The 27,117-nt window shown below is 33.9% G+C and overlaps 2 protein-coding genes across 5 annotated transcripts; both read left to right on the top strand.

Moving 5' to 3' along the window:
• The first annotated feature begins 3,795 nt into the window (after positions 1 to 3,795).
• On the top strand, positions 3,796 to 7,916 carry LOC116030026 (phytosulfokine receptor 2). Its single transcript, XM_031272114.1, has one exon. The coding sequence runs from the start codon at positions 4,511 to 4,513 to the stop codon at positions 7,637 to 7,639; it is 3,129 nt and encodes a 1,042-aa protein (XP_031127974.1). The 5' UTR covers positions 3,796 to 4,510; the 3' UTR covers positions 7,640 to 7,916.
• Positions 7,917 to 15,080: 7,164 nt separating this feature from the next.
• LOC116031163 (germinal center kinase 1-like) lies at positions 15,081 to 26,253 on the top strand. Of its 4 annotated transcripts, none has more exons than XM_031273486.1 (22): positions 15,081 to 15,278; positions 15,833 to 15,962; positions 17,166 to 17,222; positions 17,383 to 17,410; positions 17,511 to 17,633; positions 18,308 to 18,419; positions 18,843 to 18,880; positions 18,994 to 19,047; positions 19,832 to 19,900; positions 20,109 to 20,225; positions 20,348 to 20,416; positions 20,682 to 20,761; positions 22,511 to 22,636; positions 22,710 to 22,768; positions 22,886 to 23,334; positions 23,851 to 23,940; positions 24,039 to 24,206; positions 24,564 to 24,694; positions 24,804 to 24,930; positions 25,403 to 25,527; positions 25,628 to 25,801; positions 25,941 to 26,253. In XM_031273486.1, the coding sequence occupies exons 2-22, from the start codon at positions 15,841 to 15,843 to the stop codon at positions 25,978 to 25,980; spliced, it is 2,358 nt and encodes a 785-aa protein (XP_031129346.1). In that variant the 5' UTR covers positions 15,081 to 15,278; positions 15,833 to 15,840; the 3' UTR covers positions 25,981 to 26,253. The 4 variants fall into 4 exon arrangements, with proteins under 4 accessions (XP_031129346.1, XP_031129345.1, XP_031129344.1 ...); XM_031273485.1 differs by adding an exon at positions 15,395 to 15,715 and having other exon boundaries at positions 22,710 to 23,334; XM_031273484.1 differs by having other exon boundaries at positions 22,710 to 23,334.
• The last annotated feature ends 864 nt before the right edge of the window (positions 26,254 to 27,117 follow it).

The following is a 27,117-nucleotide window of genomic DNA, read 5'->3' as shown; positions in this document are numbered from 1 at the left end:
TGCATTAGTGTTTCATGACCAGATTACCCAAAATAGACCTCGGTATATATTATTGAACACTGGTCAAAACTAGTACGTTAGCTTTTACAAGTCTTAAACAACCGGTATTAAAGTTTATCAAATTATTGGGAGTACATATGGTGTTCGTACACCCGATTAGATTTTTTTTTTTAAATGCCTTAATTGTCAATAGTGGCCTTAATTGTCAATAGTAGAATAGTAGTACTAACAGTTTTGGTGAACTACTTCCTCAATGGAGGTTTTTTTTTTTTTTTTTTGGAGTAATTTTTAAGAAATTTTTGTAAATATGATTATGAAATAGAAGATGAGAGGGAAGAGATAAAAAAAAATGCCTAAACATCGCCAGTAACGCGCCCAGTGGGCACATGCAGTGCACGCGCCCGCTGGGTGCAATTGTAACTCTCACGCATAGTCAGCGCAGATTTCTCTTTTTCTGTGACAGGCGCATGGGTCCCATATTTCTGCGAAAAATCACTCATTAGAGAAGGATTTTTATCTTTCTCTCTCCATTACCTCTCTCATCCATTCCACCCAAATTTCCTCCAAAACTAGTCCAAAATCCACTAATGTGAATGGTATAATATATTTGTTTTTTTTTTTGGAAAAATTATAATATGGATCTCTAATTTTATAGATATAGTAAAGATTTATCCTCAGATAAATTTTGTTGTAGATTTGATCCATCTATACTAAATTATATAAGAGTAAAAATATTGAAAAAGTTATAATGTAATATAAAATAGGGAAAATGGTCAAATAGGCCCTCGAACATTTCATAAAAAGTCAATTAGGTCCACGAACTTTTAAAACTTGCAATTAGACCCTCAAACATGTCAAAATAAGGCAATGAAGCCCACGAACAGGTAATTAACCTGTTATTACCGGTCATTTGGATTTTCCGGCGATCGGCGACACTTTCCGGCCACCGACGACACAGTCTGGCGACCGGCGACGACCGAATCATCGCCGGACTGTGTCGTCGGTGGCCGGAAAGTGTCGCTGGTCGCCGTAAAATCCAAATGACCGGTAATAACAGGTCAATTACCTATTCGTGGGCTTCATTGCCTTATTTTGACATGTTTGAGGGTCTAATTGCACGTTTTAAAAGTTCGTGGACCTAATTGACTTCTTATGAAATGTTCGAGGGCCTATTTGACCCTTTTCCCTATAAAATATGTATTTGTAATCATGTGCATTGATAACTTGTACATTTCGATTTCTTTCTTGTACAATGATAAAAACATTTTCAAAGATATCATATTTCATTTTTTTAATTTTTCTATTATGTACAAACCTTAGTAACAAAATTTCGTTAACTTTATGTTTTTCTTAACTTTATTGACTCAAATATTTTCTAAATTAATAATAATAATAATAATAATAATAATAATAATAGTAATAGTAATAATCACCACTACCACCAATTATACTCCAATAGTAATAGTAATATAATCACCACCACCACCATCATCGATATTTTATTTTTATATTATTATTATTATTATTATTATTTTAACAATTAAATTAATATACACAAAAAGAAACCTGTGTCATTTTTTTCTATTCTTTTTGAAACCTTTTTCTTCTTTGTGGTAATAATTAAAATTAAAATATAATAATATTTAGTTAATTTGATTTTTTCTAATAAACTTAATTTGATTGTTCTTTCAACCTGAATGTCCTACTATAATTATTCTGAAAATACATTTTTAATTAAATCAAACATTATTTGTTACGTTGTAGCACAAATTTTCATTTTCTATTCCAAATATATATTGTTTTAATTAAAATGTATATATTATTATGATTTTTCTAATAATATTTCATTTTCTATTCCAAAAATTTCATTATCTAATCAATCGTATATGAAAAATAAATTAATATTTTAAAATGTCAATGAGATTTTATAAAATAAGTAGTTCACATATAACAATAATTGAGGTCTCAATCATATCTACAAGAAAAACATATGAATTTTTTTGTTATAGCTTCATTGCATAACTCTTTAATTACTATTCGACAACACACAAAAAAATCCTATGATTTTTTTATGTAAAATATTGGATATCTTTAATATTGCTTTATTATTATATATTATACATGTCTTCTGTGTTAATAATATGGATATTTAACCTAAATATGGCTGCTGTTATTTTAACCGAATTAATTCTTATAGTTAAGATACTAAGACTATGCAACAAATTCAACTGAGTGAGTGTTGACAAAAATTAAATTTGTAACTTTCAGGTACAAAAATCATGTTCTACCTACTCAATCACCCATGTTAAAACTTATATACTATTGTTATTTGATTCTTATGATCATGAGACATCTAAAGGGTAATTGAGATTTTTTAAAAAGATTTTATTTTTATTACATTTTTAAGATTTTAATTCCTTTCACAATTCTAAGGGACGTGAAATCCTTGAGAATGTAAATTGAAAATTCAATAAATTAGAAGAAGTGCATTCTAGTAGTCATTAGTCTTGTAGATTACATGTCAACCTCGGTTCTTTTTTAGTGCACACTTGCTTAAGAATAACCTCAACAGTTGAGGTATTTTTGTCATTTTTTTTTGGGTCCCAACATCCACTGTATTACCCAATCTTAAAAATAAAAAATAAAATAACTCTTATTCCCAATAGTTTGAATTTTTCCAAGTTTTTGTTGTTGTTGTTGTTGTAATGGATCCACCAATCTATATCAACTATATTTTATGTTATATGCCAAGCACATTGTGCTCAACAGACACTTCTGTGACTCTCCTGGAGGGAAGGTCATAGGATTGAACTTTAGTGTTGTGGCATGTTTTCAAGCACGTGTTATCTTTTGATTTCTTCCAAAAAAAAATTCATTTGCAAGAGAATTTTTTCAGAAAACTCACATCCCCATAAAAAAAATAAAAAATAAAAAAACATGAATTTTTGTGTCAGCGCAAAAAAAAAACCTCACAAAATACATTGTTGAGGTTGCTCTAGTCTTTTTATACTTATTAATTATTTATAAATAGGTCAAAATTATTATGAAATAATTAAGTAAAATTATCCAAATACTCAATTTAATTTTATTATTAAATATTGGATTTTAGTAAAATTGAATGCCATATTTGCATATACTATTATACTCTACAACTTGAATAAAAGTATTAACACAAAAAGATTAGTTATAGAGGCACAAGTGGAATATAATAATAGTAGGTGCAGGCCGGATTATGGTAATTGCTTTGCATGAACCTTTTAAAAAGGTTAGGTGTTCACGCGCGGTATGGAAAAGTGGGGTAGGAGAGCATCCCATCCTCGTAAGACCGCACCAAATTAATGTTGTCTTTAATCTCCACCTCCCAGTTGAACACTTGAGCTACAACTACACGCATTTTTCTAATATATCGCACCCTTTTTTCTGTCTCTATGTGGGATTGTCAACTTGTGACAGAGACAAAAAAAAATATAGGTGATAATTGACAAACAGTCTCGGACTTTTTGTGATTTTCTCCGTTTGAAACTCTTTAAAAGTTTCCAGGAAAATAATAAACTAAAAAGTAAGAATTTCACATTGTGGGTTTGTTGGGTAGTTCTGCTTTGATACGCATTTTCGTATCTATTGAGTGGGATGTTGATTGTTAATTTCTTAAATTAGTCACAAAAAAAAATTTGTTTTTTTTTCAAGAAATTTAAGTCAGCCCTTTGTGTCACCATTCCAAATCAGTCTACCAGTTTCTTTTTGTTTTTGTCTCTAATAAGTTTTATTTAATAGTGAGCTTTTCCAAAGCATAAATATAAGCACCCCCTTCCTTTTCTTGTCTTTTCAGCAGTGCAGGGAGTGTGAGGGAGATGGTTCGTTGCTTGTTTGTCCCAGCTGTTGTTCTGATTTGAAATCTCAATCTCCATCCATGATTTATCAGCTGAGATAAGAATAGCACCAAAGATCTTTGCTTTTTTTTTTCATTGTTCTTCACTTTGTTTCTTTTTGGATTCTCCCCATCTTTCTGAGTGAAATCTGAGGAGTGAAGAATCATTTCCTGTTGAAACTTGTGCTTGCTTCTCTTGCAAGGGATGAGGTGTTAAAAAATGTATATGCCCTTTTTTTTTAATAAAGAAGGCTGCTTTCAGTTTCCATAGACTCTACAGGGGCTTGGACTTAAATTTCTTTATTTCTGGTATAGGGATTGGGGTTCTTGGTTTGTGGTGTGGGACTTGCTTGAATTAGAAGCTGATGTTTTGTGGGGTTGAGGTGTTTTGGGATGTGGGTCTTGAATTTCTGTTGCAGGGTGTTCTTGATTTCTGGTCTAGGGATCTGAGTGAGAGTGGACTTTGTGTGATTTTTTATGGTTGTATTTTTGGGTGGAAACTGGAAAGTTTCTTCATTTGTTAATCTTCTCACTTCTGGAAAGCAGTGAAACACCAATTCAAGCTGTTTCTTGCCTAAATTTCTTCTGCTATATGTACATTTTCCTTGGAGTTTCAGAAGCAGTGGTCTGAGAATTTACCCAATGAGTCTTCTAAATTGGGTGTTTCTGGCTTGCCTCTTTTGGTCATCTTTGGGTCTTCAATCCCCAAGCCAAAATTGCCATCCAAATGATTTTCAAGCCTTGAAGCAATTTGCAGGCAACTTGACAGGAGGCTCCATTCTGTCAACATGGTCTGAACCCTCTAGTTGCTGCAAATGGGATGGTGTTGGCTGTGAAGATGATAACTCCACTTCACCTGCAAGGAGAGTGGTGAAGTTGAATTTATCTAGGAAAGGCTTACAAGGGCCAGTTTCTGTTTCTCTGCAAAATTTGGATAAGTTACAGGTTCTTGACCTTTCACACAACCATCTTGGAGGTGAGTTTCCCTTGGACCTCTCTAAATTGAAGCAGCTGAGGGTTCTTGATTTGAGCCACAACTCCTTTAATGGAGCAGTGGTGAGGGCACTCAATGGGCTGGAATTGGAATCACTCCACACCCTCAACATTTCCAGCAATTTGTTCACTGGAGACCTCACTGGCTTTGGTGAATTCCCAAACCTTGTTGTGCTTAATGTGAGCAACAATTCATTTTCTGGTGCTCTTGATTCCCACATTTGCAGCACCTCCAAGAAGATCAGAATCTTGGATTTCTCAGCGAACCGGTTTGCCGGGGGACTCGAGGGATTGAATAACTGCAGCTCCTCACTCAAGGGGTTGCATTTGGATTCCAATCATCTCTCAGGACAGCTTCCTGAGTCTCTGTTCTTAATCTCATCTTTGGAGCAGCTTTCAGTCTCTGCCAATAACTTATCTGGCCAGTTAAGCCCTGAGCTTAGTAAGCTTTCCAATCTCAAATCCTTAATTCTGTTTAGTAACCACTTTTATGGTGTTCTTCCTAATGTGTTTGGAAATCTGACAAAATTAGAGTTCTTTGATGCAAATTCCAATAAGTTCTCAGGGAAGTTGCCTTCTACTTTAGCATTATGCTCTAGCCTGCAAGTACTTGATCTTAGGAACAATTCTTTGTCTGGCAACATTAGTCTTGATTTCACTGGATTGCCTAATCTTGATACTCTTGACCTTGCAACCAACCATTTCTCGGGTCCCCTCCCGGGATCTCTTTCAAGTTGCCTGGGATTGAAAACATTGAGTCTTGCCAAGAACAAATTAAGCGGTCCGGTCCCTGAGAGTTATGCAAGCCTCTCATCTCTTGTCGTTTTCACATTGTCGAATAACAGTTTCGAAAACCTGTCTGGGGCTTTATCTGTTCTGCAGCATTGCCGAAACCTTTCCACCCTTGTTCTCACCCGAAACTTCAACGGGGAAGAGATTCCCAAGAATTTGAGTGGATTCGAGAGCTTAATGATTTTTGCTTTAGGGAATTGTCACCTGCGCGGTCAAATTCCTATGTGGTTATCTAATTGCCATAAATTGCAAGTTCTTGACCTGTCTTGGAATCACTTGGATGGCAGTATCCCTTCCTGGATTGGTAAAATGGACAGTTTATTTTACTTGGATCTTTCGAATAATTCACTCACTGGAGAAATCCCGAAAAGTTTGACGGAGATGAAGAGCCTCATGTCCCCAACTAGCTATCTATCCAGTCTCAATTCTTCAACTGGCATTCCGTTTTATATAAAGCGGAATCTGACTGGGAATGGTTTGCAATACAACCATATTTCGAGCTTTCCTCCATCCATCTATTTGAGCAATAACAGAATAAACGGGACAATCTTGCCCGAGATTGGAAGGTTGAGACAACTCCATGTCTTGGACTTGAGCAGGAACAACATATCCGGGATGATCCCGAGCTCCATCTCAAATATGCTGAATCTCGAGATTTTGGATTTATCTTATAATGAGCTCTATGGATCAATCCCGTCTTCGTTAAACGAGCTTACTTTCCTGTCGAAGTTCAGCGTTGCTCACAATCACTTGCAAGGCGCAATTCCAACCGGAGGTCAGTTCTTTAGCTTTCCCAACTCGAGCTTCGAGGGAAACCCTGGACTTTGTGGTAAGATTGTTTCTCCTTGTGCTGTCAATAATATAGGCCTTCGACCCGCCCTCCCATCTTCTTCCCCTCATAGACTGGGAAGAGGCAGTATTGTTGGGATAACAATCAGTATAGCGGTTGGAGTTGCGATGTTTCTATCATTTGTGCTGATAAAAATGTCTAGAAGAGATGTTAGCGACCAAATTCAGGACTTGGAGGAAGAGGCGAGCAGATCTTCTAGATTATCTGATGCATTTGGCCCGTCCAAACTGGTTCTTTTCAAGAATTCAGATTGCAAGGATCTTACGGTGGCAGACTTGCTAAAATCAACAAACAACTTCAACCAATCGAACATCATAGGCTGTGGAGGATTCGGTCTTGTCTACAAAGCCGACTTACCCAATGGCACCAAGGCAGCAATCAAGAGGCTTTCGGGGGACTGTGGCCAGATGGATAGAGAATTTCAATCCGAAGTGGAAGCCCTCTCGAGAGCTCAGCACAAAAACCTCGTCGCTCTTCAAGGCTATTGCAGGCACAGGAACGATAGGTTGCTGATATACTCGTATATGGAGAACGGAAGTTTGGATTATTGGCTACACGAAAGGGTGGAAGGGAGCTCATTCTTGAAATGGAACACGAGACTGAAGATAGCACTAGGGGCTGCTCAAGGATTAGCCTATCTGCACAAGGAGCCAAACATAATTCACCGCGACATCAAAACCAGCAACATTCTTCTAGACGAGAGATTCGAAGCTCACCTAGCTGATTTCGGGCTTGCAAGGCTATTGTGCCCCTACGATACCCATGTCACAACGGACCTAGTTGGAACTCTCGGGTACATCCCTCCCGAATACAGCCAGAGTTTGACAGCTACCTTTAGGGGCGACGTTTATAGCTATGGCGTCGTTCTCTTGGAGCTTATTACCGGTAAGCGGCCCGTGGAAGTGTGCAAGGGAAAGAACTGCAGAGACCTCGTGTCGTGGGTGTTTCAGATGAAATCGGAGAAGAGGGAGGAAGAAATATTCGATCCGTCTATACGGGATAACGAGTGTGAGAAGCAACTTTTGGAGGTGTTGGGCATTGCTTGTAAATGTATAGACCAAGTACCAAGGCAAAGACCCACAATTGATCAAGTTGTTTCATGGCTTGAAGCAATTGAACCTGGGAAAGCAAGATGAAAATGAAAAGGTTCTGTGCTGTGCTGTCCTAATCTGAAACAAAAAAAAGGTTTACTGTTAAACCTCAATAACATATGTTTTATGGAGTTTGGTTCAAAACTCATGAGCTGATTTTTTCCAATTTTGCTTCTGTTAACTTAATACACTTCTCTGGAACTAATACTGACTTTGCTTTTGTATGTATAGTTACAATCACAAATTTTATTAGGCAGAATATAAACATTATTGTATTACTGAACAACAATGTAGTACAAGCTAATTAGATGTTTGAGCATAATTGATACTGCATTGCATTCCTAATTAGATGTTTCATAACTTCCTTAAACACACTTTTACTTAATGGTATTCAATAACTTAAATTTCATTTCATCCTTAATCCTTCAATCTAAATAGCCTCTAATCTCTATGGTTTAACAATCCCATCTTCAATCCCCTTCTTGATTTCTCTAAAATTTCAAATTGTTGGGAGATATGTTTGGCAATCCAGAAGAATATGCTTACAAGCCAATCAAAATCCAAAAATCAATTAGCCATTTGGGGTGTGGATGAAAATATGAAATGGTGTATGTTTGGTCTTATGTGACACAATAAATAAGATTAGTCTCAATGTGGTTCTAGTTAACTGATTGAGTAAACCAATAAACACTTGTTATAAATAAAAAGTATAATCTTAAGAAAATAAAACATAGTTGAAAAATAAGACTTCTAACTTTAATACTTTCATTTTTTTTTAAATATATTTTTACGTCAAATTTTTTTTTACCACTAGCTATTCATTTTTAGTTTTTATTATATATAGGGTTTTGGATCACATAATACATCCAAATAGTCCTAAAATATCATGCTCCAAAGTAACAATATCACAATCGATTAGCCCTTAAACTCTTTTATTTTGAACAGATAAATGTGTGGGTGTGAGTGCAAATATTGTACTTCAATACATGCATTTTGTGTAGTCGACAGAAAGTGTTGATGTAATATGTGTGACTGACTGAAATGGACTCATTCATCCTTATTTATTTTGGCTTTGCGTATAAAATAATCTTATAATCTTAAAAGCTTTGGGTTCTATGTTTAAAAAAAAATAATGAATGAAAGTGTTGATTTTTTTGGGTGTGGCAGGGAAAAAGCTGAGGGCCACTGAGATAGTGTTTGACTTCACAAGATAAAATTGGCTCTTGTCCAATCATCTTGATGTGAAAATACACCCAGGCTTTTAATAAGTCAATGCACTTTTCTTTCTGTGCTTCATTTGTCTTTCACAAGACAATCATGCATAATCTATAAAAGTCACTTTTGTGGAAAGAAAAAAAAAAGGATAGTAACTAAAATATTTCTTAGTTATGTCAAAATTCTCGAATTGATACTTGAGTAGTCAACTATCAATTCATTCAAAATGATTTATTGTCTATACAAAATTTTACTCAATAATCATTAATGGAGGACTAAAATAAGTAAATTTTTACATAGTTAAAGGACCATTTTGAATGACTTAATAGTTGAGTATTAATTTGAAATTATGAAATAGTTAAGAGCATGCATAGCATTGACTTTTTGGAAGTTTTTGGAATAGTAACGGTTGAGATGGATGAAAGAGAAACCAAAAGAGAGAAGAATTGGGTTTGTCTGCTGCGCCACGCCCGCGTGGCTACAATTATTTAGAACCATTTTGGATATTGTGTTGGCTTAGTAGCCAGGGCAAAGTGTCGGTGTGCACTTTTCTTTCAAATTCTGCCTACTGAACCAATGAGCTAAATCAGACATTTTGGATATTAACTCGAAAAGGAATGTGGCGTCCCTCTTTCTTGAAGATGAATTTTGTTGGTTGTCTACAAATTTTATTATCAAAATTATAAGTGTCTTATCAAAGAGTAAAACTCTCATCACATTAAAAGAATATAACATAGGTCCATGAAAATTTTTGCTTCATATGAATTTCAAGCAGGGTAGAGATAGGAATATTATTGAATGAAGGCAAAAAGTATGTCAAAATCTAAAACATATGAAATGAGGAGCCCTTATAGTAATTATTGCTCCATGCATGCGAGCATTAGACCATGATAAATTGCCTAAAACATTGTGCACAAACTCTTCGTGGTCTCAAGTCTTTTTTGGACATATACAAGTTTAACATCTAATAAGTAAATAACACACACAATGTGTGTGTGATGGTTCACGAGTGAAGCTTCTCCCAAGTGAAAATTAGAGTACGTGATATTTGAGTCGTGGATCTAATCTAGATTAATGGCTCAAACTGAATGAAAAAAAAAAACGCTTCCTAACAACATGGATGCAAATGATCAAGTGTCTCGAACTGATACACCTTAAGTTTCGAATTTATGCACGTTAAGCTATAAACATACGCACTTAAGCTATAAACTTACGCACCTTAAACTTTAAACTTATGCACCTAAAGCTATAAACTTATGCACCTTAAGCTTCAAACTTATGCACCTTAAGCTTCAAACTTATGCACATTAAGCTTTAAACATATACACTTTAAGAATTAAACTGATGCATCTTAAACTAGAAAGTGACGCACCTTAAGCTATAAATTTACGCATCTTAAGCTTTAAACTTATGCACTTAAAGCTATAAACTTATGCACCTTAAGCTTCAAACTTATGCACCTTAAACTTTAAACATATACACTTTAAGAATTAAATTAATGCACCTTAAGCTATAAACTTACGCACCCTAAGTTTTAGACTTAAGCACCTTAAATTATAAACATACGCACCCTAAGTTTTAGACTTAAGCACCTTAAACTTTAAACTTAGGCACCTAAAGCTATAAACTTACACACCTTAAGCTAAACTTATGCACATTAAGCTTTGAACTTACACACCTTAAGCTTTTAACTTGCGCATCTTAAGCTGTGACCTTACGCAAAATAACCATAACGTCACCATGTTTTTTTTTTTTTTTTTAAATTGTTCTTCATTTTGGACTGTTCATTTTGGCAAGATCAAAGGTTGTGATTAATCCGCACGTTTCACCTGGGAGAAGTTCCGTACCTGATCCCTTATATTTATAACCTTTAAATTTGGCGAATTAATATTACAAATTTATATTTTGTAGCAATTATAATTTGCATTCTAATAAAAAAATCTTATATGACTCAAATTTATTGAGTTTGTAGACAAATTATTTAAAAGAAAAAAAAAAACTACAACATTACACCATTATATATATTGCTTGTATCATCAAAATTTATTAAAATGTAATCTCACCTCAGTAGAATTTTACCCAAAAGAACAAGATTCAGAAGAGTATGAGGTTAGAAGGAGATTACTTGGAAGGAAATGTCGTTGGAAGGAGTTATCAAGACACATCCTCGATACAATTTTGAGGTAGTCTACTTATTTGATTTGCACACACCGCATATAAAAAAGGATCAAAATTGAATCTCTTAATAGGGAAAAAATGTATCAACTAACCTCAAAAGGAGCTTATACGAGGAAGGATAAAAAGTGTTGTTAGACACATTTTTAGTTGTTTTGATACCTATTAATCTACAATAGAGACAACTTGCCAATAAGCAACAAATAGACTTTTTAGGCGAAAGTGTGTTTCTTGCACAAATAGAGAAACGGCCTTTACCCTATAGTTCATGACAATGCAAATCAAGGTAAATGTCAGCGAAAAAAATGAGAATGTGGTAGCTTTTGGACGGATACCACTTGTTTAATGACAACGGACAATTCAATGTGTAAAAGCAAGGGTAAATTTTCCTGGAAATAGATACAATGCAAAAAGCGAATTGAAAACAATAACCATTTAGTCAAGCAATTTAAAGTACTAGAATCAAATAACAAAGACAAAGATCAACTCAAATGCAAAATTAATTAAATCAAAACTCAGGAAGCTAAGCAAATGAACTACGAAGAACCATATTGAATATCAAATCAAAACTCAAGAACTTAAGAGCATCCATAATGGTGGAGTTTTTTTTGTGGTTTTTGAGGAGTTTTGTTAAGTGTGATTAGGAAAGATAAAATGGAAAGGGAGAGAAAAAAATAAAACAAATATGATTTTAACAAAAAAAATAAAAATAAAACAATGTCAGAAGGTTTGACGCGCCCGCTAGGCGCACTTGTGGCAATCACGCTGCTTGGCGCGATTGTCCAATTATCTTCGTGGGTCCTAGAAAAAAACCCTTCACTTGCAGACTAACCCCAATCTTCTCTTTCATGCTTTCTATTTCCTCCATGTCATTAAACATTGTTCCAAAAGCATTAAAAAAAAAAAAAAAAAACACTGATAGTGGTGCTCTAAGTAAATGAACTACTAGGAACCATAATATCAAATTATCAATCAAAATGGGAAAAAAATCTAGGAACATGAATACATCACCACTAGTAATTTTGCATATTAGTTTAATTTAATTTGTCAATCAAATTAAATTTTTTTTACCTAACTACTCCGTATGACGTTCAGAGACAGTTACATTTTTTAACCATTCATATGCCTTAACATTTATTCAAATAAAATAGAACCAAAATAAGTCCAAAAGAACCTACAAAGAAATTACAAGCATGGTGTATACTTTGACTGGAATTTCCCACTATCCTTCATAGCATAGAATTACAGGCATGGTGTATACTTTGACCGGAATTTCCCACTATCGAATACTGATATTAACTCTTATCAAGGGTGCGTTTGGTTCACACATGGGAATCGGAATTGGAATGGGTATCAAATACTTGGTAATGGTAATGGGTTTTGGTAAAAGTATTTAGCATGTTTGGTAGTTGGGTGGAATGTGAATGATTATTAATAGTTGAGGAAGAAAGGAAGAAGGGAGATGAAACCCTTATTTAATAAGGGAATGGTTTTTGTCATTAATGGGGTATTTCAAACCCATAGTAGCATTCACAAAACCTATCAACCAAATACAAGCAATCACTTTCATACACATTCCTTATGCCTAAACCCACCAACCAAACACACCCCAAATGTTATCATTAAGGATTCAAGATTCAAAAAAATTATTTAAGCTAATGACATTTGAAAATTCATTTTTCCCTATTAAATAATTCGGAGTATTAATGGTTGCTTTCTGCGAGACTAATTCGGTTGAAGCATTATTTTGGATTCCTTTGAATTCATCCCATATCCTCATCATTGTCACGTACCATACATAGGATGGCTATGTTTTTTTTTTTAATAACTAAATTTTTTTAGTGATGGTTTCAACGTAACAAACCAAACCCAACACAAATGGATTAAATCATAGTGAGCATATAATATTCGTTTATTAATTACTCTCATATTATGTTATTTTTTAGATTTAGATAATCTAATCACATATCAGTACAAAACAAATAATATTATAACACGAAATAATTTAAATACAAGAGAGGAAAAAAAAAAAAAGTTAATCCCAACCACACCCTTGATCCCCCCTACTCTCTTCCATGGCATCTTCCAAGCAGACTTCATATGACCTCTTTGATCCCGTCGCCTTTATTTTGAATAAATTCTTTATGTTTCCTTCAAAATTCATATTATTTATGATCTCAATAGTCGTTCATGCACATACTCTCCTATTGATCAATCTTACATAACCATTAAGCAACATCCCATTACGCTTGATCATCCTATACCCCCAACACACCCCTTAATTTAGACTCATATAATTCAAGTATTCAACTACCCATTTCCAAAGCTTTTTCTTATTCTCAAATTCAAATTGTGTTGGTTTCTATGAGACCCAACCACACTTCGATCTTGGGCAATATATATATATAGTTATATTGTTATCGAATCATATGAGAACACGTTCTCATGTGATCTTAATTTTACATCTGAAAAAATTGGACCAGGTCTAATTTAAAAAAATTTATTGACATTTTCGTAATTATTACCAACTTTACTATGCAAACTTGAATACTAAAATTTGCAATTTTAAGAATTTTTCAGGTTTGCGCATTTAGTATTAATAAAAACTCAGTCATAAACTCTAAAATTGAAACCCTAAGTGCAATGCACTTTCGCATTTTTGCAAGTGCAATCTTTTATTACTAAATATGTAAAATGTTAATACTAATTGTGCGATAGAGTTAATTCCATTTTTGGTCCTAGAATTATAGGTGACAATCCACTTTTAGTCCCTTTTTTTTATTAAAACAACCACTTTTGGTCCTAGTATTATTGTGACATGACCATTTTTGGTCCTCTATCAACAAAATAGTTTAAATTTCATTAAATACAAGGGCATTTAGATCTTCAATTATGGATTTTTTCAAAAAAATAAACACAAAAAATATAATGAGTCAACCTGCTTTGTATAAAAAATATCTAAATGTCCTTGTATTTAACGACATTTCAACGATTTTGCTGACGGAGGACCAAAGCTGGTCATGTCACAATAATACTAATACCAAAAGTGGATGTTTTGATAAAAAAGAACTAAAAGTGGAATGCCACCTATAAATCTATGATAAAAAATGGAATTAACTCTTGTGCGATATGTAATACTAACTGTGCGAATCTGGAAAATTCTTAAAAGTGCGGGTTTTAGTGTTCAAGTTTGTATAGTAAAGTTGATGATAATTACGAAAGGGCCATCGCATTTTATTTTTTTAAAATATGATCTCGTCCATCCTATTTTTCTAGATATAAAGTTGAGATTGGTTGTTAGTTTTCTCCTAAAGACTTTTACAAGATTAATTCCTTCATCCATTAAAGTGTATAACAATGTGTACACTAAAGACTTTAGTTTCTCCTAAAGACTTTGATAAGATGTCAAAGACCTTATAGTCAAGCGGCATATTTGTAGCCCTAAAATCTAAATATTTTTATCTCTTATTATTATTATTATTTCTAAAATCTTAACTAATAAGTTTATTTGAAAAGAAAAGTAGTTAACATTTTGGTTATTATATTTGATATTTTATTATTTTATGTTTTAATATAATTACTGAATTTTATTATTTTTTCATTTGTAAATAATTTAAATATTATTATTACTTGTAAAATTTTTCTGATAAGATACTCCGAAATAAACAGTGGACATTTATAGTCGCATTCGGTGGAATATAGGTGAATTTTTGAAAAAGTTCACCAGTTACTTAACAGGGTGAGCTAGTAAAGAAAGTATAAGGGTATATCGGGTGGTGAGAGTTATTATTCCCGACTTTTATTGTCAATTTGTTATCCTTATCTGTTATATTTTATTAGAGTAAAAAACGTAATTATTTAAAAAATTTTGGATTAATTATAATAAAGTATACCAAATTAGCAAAACTAAAAGATGAAGTAAAATCCGGTAGCCAAAGGCCTTGTGGTCAAACGGCATGAAGTGATTCTTCCGAGTGGGAGGTCATGGGTCAATAGTATTCAAAAAAAAAAAAAAAAAGTAAAATCCGGTAATATTGTTTGTTTATGAGCAATAAAATAATATAGAAAAAAAAAAAAAGAGAAGAAAATACTTTCATTCGCTTATCTTCGCCTCGATCCCTTCTGCACAAACCCAACGCCAGTTAATAAAAGAAAACTACAACTCCATACAGAGATCAAGAAGAAAGATCTAAAGTTTATCGATGATTTCTCGACTGGTTACACTTTCTCTTTCACTGCCGTAAATCCATACCTATCAACGATTCGTTTCACCTCTGGAATTCACAATAACAAGGTTAGTGGCTTTTCCCCCAAACCTTTTAGATTGTTTGAAGACTTAAAGAACCTTTTGAAAATATTTGAAATGTGGAGTCACTTTCGGCGTTGTTATGCTTTCGTTGTTGTTTTTAGAATGATTGAAGATTGGATTTGCTTGACGAATGGTGGGGCTGTGAAAGTGCCCCCTGATTTGTTGGATTGTCATTTTATCATTTCACCCTCCACGGCTCCACCTAACGAGTTTTTGAGTAATATTTGAATCTAAGGATTTCCCACATTGCAGTTTCGAATGTTGTTTGACGTTTCAGATCTTGAATTATACTTCCTTTGAATTTTTTACGCTTTTGAAGTTGTGCCTTGATAAATATATATTCGCTCTACTTGTCCCAAACGGAATGACGTTGTACTGATGATTGTTTCTGGTGCTCTATTGTTGTTTTAAACGCTACACAGGTGAGTTTAAACAAACCTGTTTGTCAAATGTGTTAAATTTGGTAATGTGAGGTTCACGAATGTGGTTATTTAGTATGTACTGTGATTTTACAGCTGGTTGATTTGGTATCTGTACAGGGAGTTTGATGGAAGAAGGAGAGCTCTATTCAGGGATGGCTGATGCAGCAGCTCTTATTGAAGTTTCAGGATCCAGGTTTAGTGATCTAGAGCTCATTGGAAGAGGGTCATTTGGGGATGTATATAAAGGGTAAGCTTCAAAATGCTTTTACTTGTAGTTTGGTAATCTTTCTCCATGCTAGGGGTTAAACTATCTGTTTTTGGAGATGTGTAATAACTCATTTTATACCATTTATAATTTATAATGCAGTTTTGAATTTTTAACTAACGGTCTTTTATTTTCACAAACTCTGGTTGAAAGGGAATTTTTTTTTTAGAGAAAGGTCACGGATATGCTGTTCCTGTTGTCTTATTTTGGAATTTAAGTTGAAAGCCTAAGACAGGTTGCATATTGAGATAAAGTAAAGTTCTTTTGAGGATTTTGTGATAAGTGTTAAATATAGGCTTTTGTTGTTTTGATTTCAAAACCTGTAGTTGCTGAAACACATTGCGTCCTTTCATTCAGTGAGCGTGAATACTCTTCTTGTTTCAGATGCATACTTTAGAGACACTAATGGGAGACTAGAGATAGCAAAAGCAAGAAAGTTTGGCTGAACCACATTGCATGATTTAGTTTCATAAACAGCAATGCTTTTGACTTGAAAGTCTGTAGTTTCCATCAGTTAATCACTATTGAGGGATCTCTAGTTTTTCCCATTTTAGGTTTCAGTTTTAGTTGGTTCACTTAATTGTACCTTTGCTTTTCTCTCTGAGCCTATATGTATAGCAGTTATTAGGCTTTCAGGCTTTGTAAATTCTTATTCTGCCAATTACATGATTTTGCAGCTATAATTTTGGAGGGTGGGTTCAAATTGAGTAGAGTCCAAAAGAAGTGGAATATAAAACATAAAATTTTGTTCACTGAGGTTCAAGTGGGATATGCTAGAATTTTAGCACATTTTGAATTTTGATGACATTTCTTAAAATAGAAATTTAAATTGCTGAATCCATGTTTGGTTTAATAACATGTAGTGGATTTTTAGTAAAAACTAAAAAGTTCTCATCACTATTTTAATTTAAAACCAAGCACCAAGTAAAAAAGCATTAACCCTTTTGTTTCTTATTGAAAACATTTAAGAAAAGTGAATCTATTCATTGGCAAGTTGTTGAAAACACTTTAAAATCGTGATGAATTTCTGTTTACATTATAATAAGGGCTTTAGTAGTAGTTTTTTATTATCAATTGCAATTTCCCTCCTTCCACAACTTATTTATCACCTTTTTGTGTAGATCTTTTTTCTCTTTTCTGAGTTGGTCTTTTTATTTATTTATTTATTCTTTTTGTGATTTGTAGTTATGACAAGGAGCTCAACAAAGAAGTTGCCATTAAGGTTATTGATTTAGAAGAATCGTGAGTATTTTGCCTGACTCTAATATTGATCACTTGCACTTATTATTTGTGGTTAAGTAGATATTCATATCCCCCAAGTAATGTTAATCTGTTTTTCCTTGTGGTGATTTTCATATTGGATTTATTCTAAAATGTATTTTTTGGAATTACTTTTTTACAGAGAGGATGAGATTGAGGACATTCAGAAGGTACTGCTTACATTTATGACAGTCTAAGTGGGTCATTATCCCCTCATTGATATTTGTATAAAATAAATGAAGAGGTTTTTGTTTGGATGACTCTTTCCAGGAAATAGCTGTTCTGCAACAATGCCGATCCCCATATATTACAGAGTATTATGGATCATACCTCCAAAACACTAAGCTATGGATAATCATGGAGTATATGGCTGGTGGCTCTGTTGCTGATCTAGTAGGTTACATATTCTTAAGAGTTTCCATAACCCCTTCACGGGGTAGAAAATATTATTCTCAATCTGCCATTACAAATATGTAAAATATCACATGGAAGCATTGTGAATAGCCATAATTTCAACCATTTGTACTTGTAACCTTATGTTTTTTTTGCGGACGTCATAGGACTTGGTAGTTATACTGTGCCAATCCAGCAAAAGCACCATTAAGGTGACATGTCTAAAACTTAGCACTGGGTAGCTGGCTGTTACCCATTCAGCCTTAAGCTTGTATACCAGACCTGGGTCATTTGATCAGCATAAGCTTCGCAAACTAATATTTCCCCACTATTATTTGGCCTTAACCTTGCACTGCCTGGAGTAGAAAAACTGGCATAATTGTTAGACTCAAACCTTTTGTTACTTTTGATTTTCCATTGCAATTGATAAAGTAGTCCTATTTGATAAAGTTCTAGACCTTTTTAGATCTGGAAAATTCTAATCTTTCATCAAGAGATGAAGACTAAGGCCATTGGGTTTATACCTTAACAAGTGCCTTTTTTTCTGAGTGTAGGTGATACGCTTTCTAAAGAAAACACTCTAGCTAGTTGTCACTCTCTCTCTCATTTTTATTTATTTTTAATTTTCTTCCTGTCTTGTTATTTTTGTACTTACTAGGAACTCTATTTTGCAGATTCAGCCAAATCTACCATTGGATGAAATGTCCATAGCTTGCATTTTACGTGATTTGCTCCATGCTATTGAATACCTACACAGTGAAGGCAAGATTCATAGAGATATTAAAGGTTCCAGTGTTCCACCCTTCTCCAAAATCTAAAGTTAATAACTTACATTGGTTTCCAGTTTTTTCATATATTAGTATTTTAGTAATTAGTACTACTCAATCTATGAAGCCACAATTTAATTTTGAAAAGGTTAGGGTTATTAAACTTGAGAAGGTGGGATCTTCAGTCAGGTTTTACGAGAAGGAGGTGGATGATAATTGGCCAGTTTGTTCATTATATCTTGCCAACAGAAATACAGAGTTAACTTTAATATTTTCTACTGATCTCATTTTGAAATGAAAAATGCTGAGAATTTTTAATTTTATTATCTTTTTGAAAAGGAGTGAAGATTTCTGCATTTGGTTACCGTTCTTTTAAGTGGGAGTATTTCATTCTGTACTTGTGTATATCAGAAATGATATGCCTTATCTTATTCTTTTACAGCGGCAAATATTCTGTTGTCGAAGAATGGTGATGTGAAGGTACGTTATTTGTGTATATTTACAAGAATGTCTTAGAATGAGATATCAAAGAACTTGATAAAACCAACAAGTTGTTTTCTAGTATTCTCAACGACCTTTTGTTGACTTTCTAGGTTGCAGATTTTGGTGTTTCTGCACAATTGACAAGGACAATTTCTAGGAGAAAGGTAGTTTCCCTTTTGTAATTATAGTTTTCATGCTAAACTGCTTGATTAACTTGAAAAAATATATGATTTGCATATCACATTTAACTACTTTTATTGTCTTTATTCTACTTACTTGGTGATAGATCTCTTTTACTCATGTAGATGTCTTGGTGATGACCCCTAAAAGAAAATTCTAGATTTTTGGTTATATTTAATTAGCTCTTACCAAAATTGGAACGAATAGTGAACTGATTTATTTTAGTTTCTATATCTGATTGGAAATTTTGGAGATATATATATATATATATATATATATATATATATATATATATATATATATCAATAGGCAGTTTAGTTGCTGGCTTGCTGTCTGATGCTGCTTTTCTGTGGTGTGGTAGCTCTCATTTCCCCATAGATAATCATTCTCTGGCTGTTCTTTCAAGCAGCTATAATTTGACTCAATCTAATAGTCTATTTCTTTGTCTCAAGACTTGCTCGTTTGAATACAGTCTTCACCTTAGCTCTGTTTTGTTCTCTTTTCTTATGCCTACCAACCTATCTTGCTCTCTAGTTATAGTGGTGACTTTTGTTTCATTTCATGTCTTGATTTTGTTCTCATTTGGGTTGTTTTTAGATCAACCATTGAAACAAATAGATACCTTGTTCCATTCTATAAGTACACATGGTTTTTTTATGTTTTCTTGCTGAGATGCCACTATTTCTGTTCAATTAGTATTTTTGTTGATTGGGTAGAAACAACACCTGAAAGTCATTTTTCTCTAGCTGATATAATTAATCTTGCCAGACATTTGTAGGGACACCATTCTGGATGGCACCAGAAGTAATTCAGAATTCTGATGGATATAATGAGAAGGTAATTTAAAAAAAAAAAAACGGAGTAATTTCTTTTCATTCCTTTTTTTTTTTTTTTTCATCTCTGTAAATTTGCTTTCATTANTTTTTTTTTTTTTTTCATCTCTGTAAATTTGCTTTCATTAGTTTAGCAATACATTTTCATTAGAACCTTTTGGGGTTTTAGTGTTTAGCAAACTTTTACAAGCTAGAAGTTTTACTTGATGCAGGCAGATATTTGGTCTCTTGGTATAACTGCTATAGAGATGGCAAAAGGGGAACCTCCACTGGCTGATCTCCACCCGATGAGAGTTCTTTTCATCATACCTAGGGAAACTCCACCACAGGTTTGGCTTTACTCTTTTTATATTCTTCTCATGAATTTGTATGTCTATTTCTTATTCATAGACTGAAGTCTTGTTTCTTTGCCATTTCAAGTAAGAGTTTTTTTATTGGATTTTTGGTGCAGCTAGATGACCACTTTTCTCGTTCTATGAAAGAATTTGTTTCATCATGTTTGAAGAAAATTCCTGCTGAGGTATCTCTCTCCGTCATATGTTGCCTAAATAAAGTAGTAGTTACTGAATTAAAAAAAAAACCATAAAAATGAAAGTTGAGACTTGAATGAGGCCCTTATCTAGACAACATTCTTCACCTTGATATATGCGTGAACTATGCTGTACGTTACTAGTTATTAATCAAACTGTAGATTTTGGTTTTGGACCCTTTTTTTGTTTTTGTTTTTGTTTTGTTTTTGTTTTTGTTTTTTGTTTTTTTTTTTAAATTTCTTTATTAAATTTTAGAGACCAAGTGCAAAGGAACTTATAAAGCATCGCTTGATCAGAAATGCCAGGAAGAGCCCAAGGCTTTTGGAGAGAATCAGGTGCGCATCCAGTTACCCTAAATATTTAATATGTGGAGACCTTTTTAAACATGCTTGTTTTGTAAACAAAAAGTAGTAAGGCATTAGTATTGGCAAAGGTTCAACCATTCATTTAAGACTGATGGTAATACATGTATCACCAAATTTTAGGAAGCTACCCATACTTAAGCTACTTTTACTGCCAACAACACGCATAACAATTTGTGACCTATGCTTGATGAATGATAACAAATGACAAATTCCGATGATGTTTCCATTAAATATAACTTTCCATTTCCATTTCACATATTTTTATTGAGAACACATTAGATTTTTTAATGCTTTTTACATCATGCAAGCTAATATTACTATTAAAGCACAATGAACTAAACATTCATAAAAAATAACTCTCCCGCTTTGTTTGTCTGATTTTATGATGGCTTACTGAATTTGTTTGCAAGTCATTTTTTTGGGGTACCAATTAATTTAGCAAATAAAATTATATCTTTAGAAACTTCATTAAAAGCTTTGGTAAACAAAAAAAGCCTATATTTAAATTATGAAAAAAATAGGAAAAAACAAAGTAAACAAAGAATTGGTTTGACCCTCATGCAGTAAACAAGAAAAGCAAAATTGGACAGAGGGGGAGAATGTTTGCAACAACCACTAGTTGTCATTGTCAAAAACAAGTTTGTATGAAAAGAAATTGAATTGAAATCGGGGGTAAGTGGGTAACCCTAGCCAAGATGGCAAGAGATCCACACTTGTAACCACAAGGTCACGAGTTCGAATCCTTGCCCCCTTGGTTTGAGCCGGTCAGCTGTGGGTAACCTAGGTTGGTTTACTTCCTTGTGGTCCTTTGCCGGCTAGGGTCACAAGGCAGGGTTTACCTACACCTGGAAGGGTTGTAGGGTTTCCCTTGTCATCCCAAAAAAAAAATTGAATTGAAATCTGAAAATGATAAAATTTCTGAATTTAAATTTTGGTTGGACAGAGTGTATGTTTGCAACAACCACTGATTGTCATTTCCAAAAACAAATTTGTATAGACGGAAATTGAATTGGAATCTGATAATGATAAAGTTTTTGTTATATCATTAAATGGCTTTATAAAATCAGAGTTACCTTTGTGGCTTAATTTTGGTAAGTTCATAAGAATTGCTACTATTTCTATGCTATGAAGTTATACATCAATATATTCACTTTCAATAAGTTAGATGCTTGGAGGAACATGCAGCTTAGCAACAATGGAAAATATACTATCCTGAATATGTAGAGGATAAATTTTCTTGGACAGAGATAGTATTTTAATAATGAGAGTTAATACTTATTACATGATATACATATATTGCTTTTATTAATGTTAGTTCCTTAAATTTGATGAAATTTCAAGTTGCATTATGTGTGTGTGTGTGTGTGTGTGTGTGTGTATATATATAAAATTTAAAATGACTATAAATCCTAATTAAAACTAGTGAATTCATCTAATAGTTATAGTTCACCAAAAAATGCATGGAATTTGCTATGCCCCATCATTTCTTAAGTATTGGACCTATTGGTTGCAAAACATTACAAGTCAAAGGGTATGTCCTTAAGTATAAGAATAATAAATATATAGTGTGGTAGTTAGAATTTACTCTAAATATATTACCCAATTCTGCTACTAGATATATAAATATGACTTAAACTGGTGTGCTCGGTGAAAACTATGATTCAATTTCTGTGCTTTAGTTGAAATATAATATTCACTCTTCACCTTGTCATCTTCTAGGGAACGCCCTAAATTCCAACTAAAGGATGATGTAGAAACTCCTAGGAATGGTATAAAACCATTGGGTGAAGCATCTGGTACTATAAAGGTGACAAGTTCTGGAGTTGAGGATACTGTTCGAGTCAGGTTTGCACAATCTCTTGGTTCTGCTTATTGCTGCTGTTTTTCAAATTCTTGGCTGATTGGTGCTGATTTTCAGCGGTGAAGGGAAAACATTTAAAAGTGCTGGCTGGGACTTTAGTCTTGGAGGATCATCTGGTACAGGAACAGTGCGAAGTGTTGTAAATCCAACTAAGGCTAGGGATTGGAAACCTGAGATTCCATCAAATGAAGCTCCCTCAAGAAAAAATACTGATGGGGTTAACCTAGGGTCTGGTACAGGAACAGTGCGAAGTGTTGTAAATCCAACTAAGGCTAGGGATTGGAAACCTGAGATTCCATCAAATGAAGCTCCCTCAAGAAAAAATACTGATGGGGTTAACCTAGGGTCTGGTACAGGAACAGTGCGAAGTGTTGTAAATCCAACTAAGGCTAGGGATTGGAAACCTGAGATTCCATCAAATGAAGCTCCCTCAAGAAAAAATACTGATGGGGTTAACCTAGGGTCTGGTACAGGAACAGTGCGAAGTGTTGTAAATCCAACTAAGGCTAGGGATTGGAAACCTGAGATTCCATCAAATGAAGCTCCCTCAAGAAAAAATACTGATGGAGTTAACCTAGGGTCTTCTTCTGGAACTGTCCTTTATAAGTCATCTGAGGTTTTTAGCAATAAAGACCATGAAAATGCTTGCATCGATCAGAAACAAGATTCTTTCCATAAAGATGTATCTCTCTCTCTCTCTCTCTCTCTCTCTCATACACACACACATTCTGCTCATGGGATTGTTGTGTGCTCTAATTTGTTCTCACTATATTAAGCATATAAGCAATTAAGGGAATTTATTGCTGACACATTCAAGAAACAGAAAATGGGAAGTCTTTCAGTTCACCTCTGTAGATGAGATATCTGCTGTGCCTTTCAGAATGCATTAATAAAGAATGATTATCAATGAAAATGGTATAGACATATAGTTGGTGTCTGTTGTATGTTAGCTGCATGAGTTATTTATTCTTATTTCTCATCAGTACTGCTTGTGTAAGACTGGAACCAGAACAAGCTGTTTAAGGCACATATTGTCATATTAATTTAACACTTTGTTTAGGATGGTTCAAGTTTCACGGGTTATATTAAAGTTCATTGTGGTTCTAAGTCTTGGGGTAGTAGATGAATCCTGCTTTATTACTTCTATATAGTCACCTATGGCCACAGCTTTTTGGTTAATTTTTGTTTTAATTTACAGGAAGAATTCTCAGCAAGTGGGACAGGAACAGTTGTTGTTAGATCTCCAAGAGTAGTTCAGTCTTCTTTAGCCAGTGACCGAAGTTCAATGGTAGTATTCCTTACCCCACTGAAGGTGTCTAAAATAATAAAGCAATGAGCTATATTAATTTTTCTTCTGATGTTGACTTGATGCCATAATTCTTTCAGTCTAGCAGTGCGTATGCTTCATTTGACGATGCTTCAACAAGTGGCACTATTGTTTACCGTGGGCGAAATGATGAGCCAGATTCTCCTCAAAGTCCTAGATCCTGGTCGGGAATTCAAGACAGATCCTCAAGTGCATCCTTTGAAGATAGCGAAACAAACCTTTCAGAGGTTTGTTAGTTTTCAAATTACTTTTCAGTTTAATTGAATTGATTGCAACTTCACTAGAAGATTCTTAAGGTTTTAGTTATTGAATTGAGTGCATAAACCTATTATTGCATCGTATTTTAGGAATGGATCTGCCTGATCAACTGCCCCCTCCCCAAATTCACACAAATGCACAGCAGAACTGCAGACAGATGCACTTTTTTCTTATTAATGACAATTTCGTACTATAATGCTCTTTTTTATCAAACTTTGCCAGGAAGTGTTTGTGTTACTTTGACTTTAGAATGATTTTTCGACGTGCATTATCACTTGCTCATACTGACATATGTTATGAGGCTAACTTAGCTGATATGTAATTAGGCCAAGGCTTCCATTCAAGCAGGGCTAAAGAAAGGAAATGTTCGAGAAAGACCAATGATGGGCAAGGCCTACAGAGATGGGCATGAAAATAGAAGCACAGGCCCATCAACAGCAAGCTCTGATTCTTCAAGGTACTTACACAATTTTATCAGACTCATGAATGAGAAACAAATTTATGAACTTTGGTCAGTTCTTGTTTCATCCATATTACTCCCCTGAAACTTGGAACTTCTATTGCAGAAATTCCCGTGATTACTTTGAAGCACAAAAAGCATTTTCAAGACCACATCATACTAGAGATGATGCTGCTGCTAGAATACCCCCGCCACCATCTTTATCGATTCTTCTCATCCCATCAATAAAGGAGGTATGCATATACATTAAATTAGGCTTATGGCAATGCAGATCTACAAATTAAGGAGGTATGCATAATTGCATATACATATACTTTTATAAGTCTTAATATGAGCTGTGTTTTATAGTGGTATGAGGTGGTAGGATGCCTACTAGTAGTTTTCTTGAAGTTCATTGAATGCATGTGTGCCTTCCCCTCTTTAAACAAAAAGAAAAAGAAATATGAATGTTGGCATAACTCATAAGTCACAAGTCCACAATTAAGTTTATCTGAAGGGGAATGAATCTTTGCCATTCTATTTTGAGATTTTTTCCTGGTGGATTGGAAGCCTTAAAGCCGGAATATCTACTTTCTACAGTGATCCAATAAATACTACATAACCAACATATTTGCAGTAAGAGATGCCTGGCACTGGTGTTTTTATGTTTTCTTTTTATAGTTCAGATGCACCAGTTAGTTGAATTTGTTCTTGCATTTGATGTAGGCTGTTGCTGGGGAAGTTGAAGGACCATTTGTTCAGACCATGACTAATTCTTTTCTGGAAATGGAGCGCATGAAGCCTGGGTCTTGTGATCTTTTTGTCAGCAGATTATTCCAGCGACTGGCAAGGTTGGACACATAATAATTTCTGGTTTCTGTATGACATAAATGTGGAACTATGATTATATGGAACTTTGGTGTACCTCACTCAGTACAACGATATTTTCAGTTCCAAAGAATCTTCTTTGAAAGATCTGCAAGATTTGGCTACTCGCATATTCACAAAGGGCAGGATGGAAACCGATAATGCAACCGCTGAAGCTGATAGCAAGAAAAAGCAGCAGAGCAAAGAGCTTCAATCAAATTCCAACATGAGCCCACTAGCCAGGTTCTTGCTCTCAAGGTATGCCTACTAATGCAATGATTTCTTATGGAACTTATCAGGCTACACACTTTTTGCCCTTTTTTCGGATATCTTTAAGCGCACTTCTAAACCAACCGATTCTCACAGCCAATTCAACACTCCAAACTTTTGAATGCAGATGGCAAGGGCATCATGCTTCCCGGGATTTAAATTCTTAATATGGAGGTTTGATTCTTTTACATTCTTGTTTTCTGATTTTGCTGCATCTGAGTTTATCATGATTCAATGTACATAACATTCTATTCTAAGGAAACCATGTAAATTAATCTACCGATGCAATTTTTGTATTTTTATTTTTTTTTCTTGGGTTCCAATTGTTCACCTATTCTGGTTTGTATTGTTTCATCCTGTTACAGAAATGTATATCTCCTAGTAATTTGATGTTTTGCAGTCTATTTGCAATGATTAACCTCGAATATATTTGGGCGTTATAATGTTCTTGCAATGGTTTCTTACCATTTACTATAATCCTGTTAAAAACGCTACTTCAGAGGTTAACAGTTAATTTGATTTGCCTAATGAAGATCATCACCTTCAAAAGAAAACTAAGTAATACTATTTTTTTTTTCTCAAGGTAATACCACTCTTTCTTTTCAGGCTTTCACTAACATTTTTACTTTTAATTCTCAGTTATCGATTTAATCAAATTTAGTGCATATTATTATTATTATTATTATTGTTATTAATTAATTAATCAAATTTAGTTTAAAATAGAGAAAATGATTTGAATTATACTATAATGAGTAATTTAGGCGGTGTTTGGTTCGTTGGAAAGTAGTTTTTGAGGAACTAGAATTTTTAAAAGTGGAAGAACATTGAATTATGCTTTGTTTTTTTCAATGAAATTTGAATTTCTCAAATGTGAGGAAAATATTTTTTGTTTGTCAATGTATTTTTTTTAATACAACTAATTCTACTACATTGTAGTATCTGTTCATACATACTTGGGTTGAAGCACAGAGCGTTTGTATCGCCTCATGACCTCTGGTATGAGAAAGCCACTACATGTCATTTGAACACAAGGCTAATGGCTCAATAATATACTCCGTAGTAAATATATAGCAATATTTAAATACACGTTATTTGATAACTTTCTTCTCAAAATTATACTAAATACAATCAAGTCATATGAGGATAGTTCACCCAACTTTTATAGAATCTGTTAACTCTAATAGCTCAATTTAAATTTCATTTATTCCAAGGGAAACAAAGTAATTTTATCGCATTCGAGTTTTTTTTTTTGTTTGTTTTTATTTCCACTTAAAACATAAAATAATTTAGGATATATGGTTGAC

This window comes from Ipomoea triloba, chromosome 1 (assembly GCF_003576645.1).
Source record: "Ipomoea triloba cultivar NCNSP0323 chromosome 1, ASM357664v1".
NCBI classification, from domain to species: domain Eukaryota; kingdom Viridiplantae; phylum Streptophyta; class Magnoliopsida; order Solanales; family Convolvulaceae; genus Ipomoea; species Ipomoea triloba.
This window is presented reverse-complemented; position numbering and strand designations above follow the sequence as displayed.